The 3006-nt window shown below is 35.1% G+C and overlaps 1 protein-coding gene across 1 annotated transcript in view; it reads right to left on the reverse strand.

The window, feature by feature from the left end:
• Nucleotides 1–2123, reverse strand: part of NTPase (ectonucleoside triphosphate diphosphohydrolase NTPase) — a gene marked incomplete in the record, with an annotated part of 27602 nt that extends 25479 nt beyond the window's left edge. The window contains 1 exon segment of the mRNA XM_070141329.1: nucleotides 1729–2123. Within this exon segment, the coding sequence (XP_069997430.1) occupies nucleotides 1729–1857 (129 nt within the window).
• Nucleotides 2124–3006: the final 883 nt, after the last annotated feature.

Consider the following 3006-nt stretch of genomic DNA (forward strand, 5'->3'; position numbering starts at 1 on the left):
GAATAATGATGATAATAATAATGATAAGGACTATGATAATAACAATATCAACAACAACAATGATAATAATGATGATGATGATGATGATGAGAGAGAGAGAGAGAGAGAGAAATAAAACAAGTTATCCTTTAAAGGAGGTATGTAACCAAGTGAATACAAAAATGATAATAGCAATGAGAACGACAGCCATGACAATGCAGTGACAATGACATTGATGATGATGAGAAACAAAAATGGAGGAAAAAATTACATTTAATAATTTGCTTTTGTGTTAATGCAGACAGATGCACAAACACAAGCAGTAATCAAATTACTTTAGTCTGGCCTGTGTTTTTTTCTGATCTCCATTTTAACTAAATGTAGGCAAGGCTCAGCTCTGCATATTAATAAACAAAAATACAATGCTCGCTCCCTTGTCTCCCCCCCCCCCACAACTCCACTCTCTCTTGCTCTCGTTCTCTCTCTCACACCTATCCCTTACACATTCATCTACACCTCTCTCATCCACACCTACCTCTTTCTTTTATCTCTTACTCCTTCACAATCAGTTACTCTCTTCTCCTCACATTTATACTCACTCTCACTGTCTCCTCTAAAAACACACAGACACACACACTTACACTTACACTTACACTCACAAACACACACACACACACACACACACACACACACACACACACACACACACACACACACACACACACACACACATCTTTTCTCTAGCTCTCCTTTATCTCATGTTTTTTCTTCTTCTTTATTCTCCTTCATATCTTTTTTCAAACATCTCTCTTCCTTTCATTTATCTTCCATTTTTCTCTCCCTTTATATTCTCATAATCATCATAATTTGACACACAAATCTCACTCCTTTTTACATATCTTTCTCCTTCAGATTTCTCTCCTCTTTCCCTTCTTCCTATTTCTCATGAACCTCATAAATAATTATCATCTCATTTATTCATTTACTCTCTTTCCTTCATTACCTAATAAGTGAGCGAGTATACATTAGTGAGTGATTGTGGGTGACAGGGTGTATGTCAACAAGTGAATGAGCAATCAAGCAGTTAAATGAGTTAGTTACTGAATCAACTTCAAGACACACAATTCAGTTACACACTCATCACTTCTTTTCCTCTCTTTCTCTTTCTCACAGTCATTTTTTCCTTTCTTACCTCTCTCTTATCCTCAGTTAGTCACCTCTTTCTTCTCTGTTACTGTCAGTTCCTCTATGTTCCCTTCTCTCCTATTCTCATTTAGTCATCTCTTCCTTCTCTCTTAAAAACCTCTTCCTGCTCTCCTACTCTCCCTGAAAAAACTATTCCTTTTCTCTTACTTAAAAACCTACTCTTTCTCTCTTACTCTCCCATAAAAAAAATCTTCTCTCTTATTCTTACTTAAAATCCTTTCTTCTCTCCTACTCTCACTTAAAACCTCTTTCTGCTCTATTACTCACTTAAAAAGGTCTTCCTTCTCTCTTACTCTTAAAAACCTCTTCCTTCAATCTTACTCTCACTCAAAAACCTCTTTCTTCTCTCCTACTCTCACTTAAAAACCTCCTCCTTTTCTCTTACTTGTCATTAGTAATCTCTTCCTTCTCTCTTATTCGCAATTATTCATCTCCTCCTCCTCTACTTTCCTCCATTTTTATTCTCATTTACTCATATTTTTATATGTTCATTTTCAATAAGTCATCTTATATCACAAACAGCAATATCTAAATCAACATTACCATTTCAACATCAACCATACAATGTTTTTCTGCTTGGTTTGGGATTGCAGGGCCTGGCCTGGTAAAGAATCTTGCCGCAACATTACGAGACCTTAGCGTTACTGGGGCAGGGTTTTCCTCCATCATCATTTCAAATCAGTTTTCAGACTTGATCGTAAAATATCACTAAAATTTTTTATCAGTATTTTATCACTTTCAGGCCCTCATTAGTGACAAGTTCACCAACCTAATCCTAAATTTTGAATAGAACTTTTCAATTCCAATTCTAAAATATATACAAACACTAATAGAAAATACAGCTATGTATCTGTGATAACTTCCACGCTGATGTAAAATCTCAGTTAAAATCCTGAGTGTCCTCTTACATCAGCTGTTCTGTGAGGACTGGCAGCCTGATGACCACCAGGTCCCCTTCTACGTGCACAGGTGTTTCTATCATTCAACGTGGCCAGACAACACCTGTACCAGTGTTTCCACTTTGATACTATCTTCCTGTACACTTCTCACAAAATCAACATGCAACTGGCAAATAGTGGCATCTATATTTTTTTTTTCATATTTTTTACTCACACTCTCTTAAAAAATATATAATAATCCATTTCACTCTTTTAAAACATACACCATAAATGTCTCTTTTTCTTAACATGAAGATATGTAATGTGACTATAACCAACTAATCCCTATCCCCTATAATTGCAGCACAGGTGTCTGTATCTCCACCATCTCCTACTTCCACTGTTCTGTGTGGAAAGTTTCTCTGACGTCAAAAACTATTTAGACATCTATAAAGAATATAACAATTTGGATGAAGTGACAGATCAATTGGCAAAAGAACTGGATTCTGAGGTTTCTGACTGATTCTGAGGATTCTGATTACAATAAGGGAAAAAATGCATATAGAACAATACAGACATATAAGAAAGATGGCTAACACAATAGAGATACATCCATAGACAGGCAACTAGACTGAATTTATGTGGAGTATGCATACAGAAAAGAAACAAATATTGCAAACAACCCCCATTATCTGCTGAACAAATGTATACAGCAAAGCATAAATGTAAAATAAACAAAATTAATTGAAAGACTCTGTACATTAAGTGAGTAAATTCAGCACAAGATATACCATGAGATACCCATTTACTGATAAATTGTCTGGTAAGAGGATAGACATTACACAGTAAACATATCTAAAATTAGCATATAATGAATCATTCTCAATACATGGATTTATATAATGAAACAGATAATTCAATAATTCTGATGAAGTGATAACTT

The sequence above is a fragment of the Penaeus vannamei genome, chromosome 28 (genome assembly GCF_042767895.1).
Source record: "Penaeus vannamei isolate JL-2024 chromosome 28, ASM4276789v1, whole genome shotgun sequence".
Classification (NCBI taxonomy): Eukaryota; Metazoa; Arthropoda; class Malacostraca; order Decapoda; family Penaeidae; genus Penaeus; species Penaeus vannamei.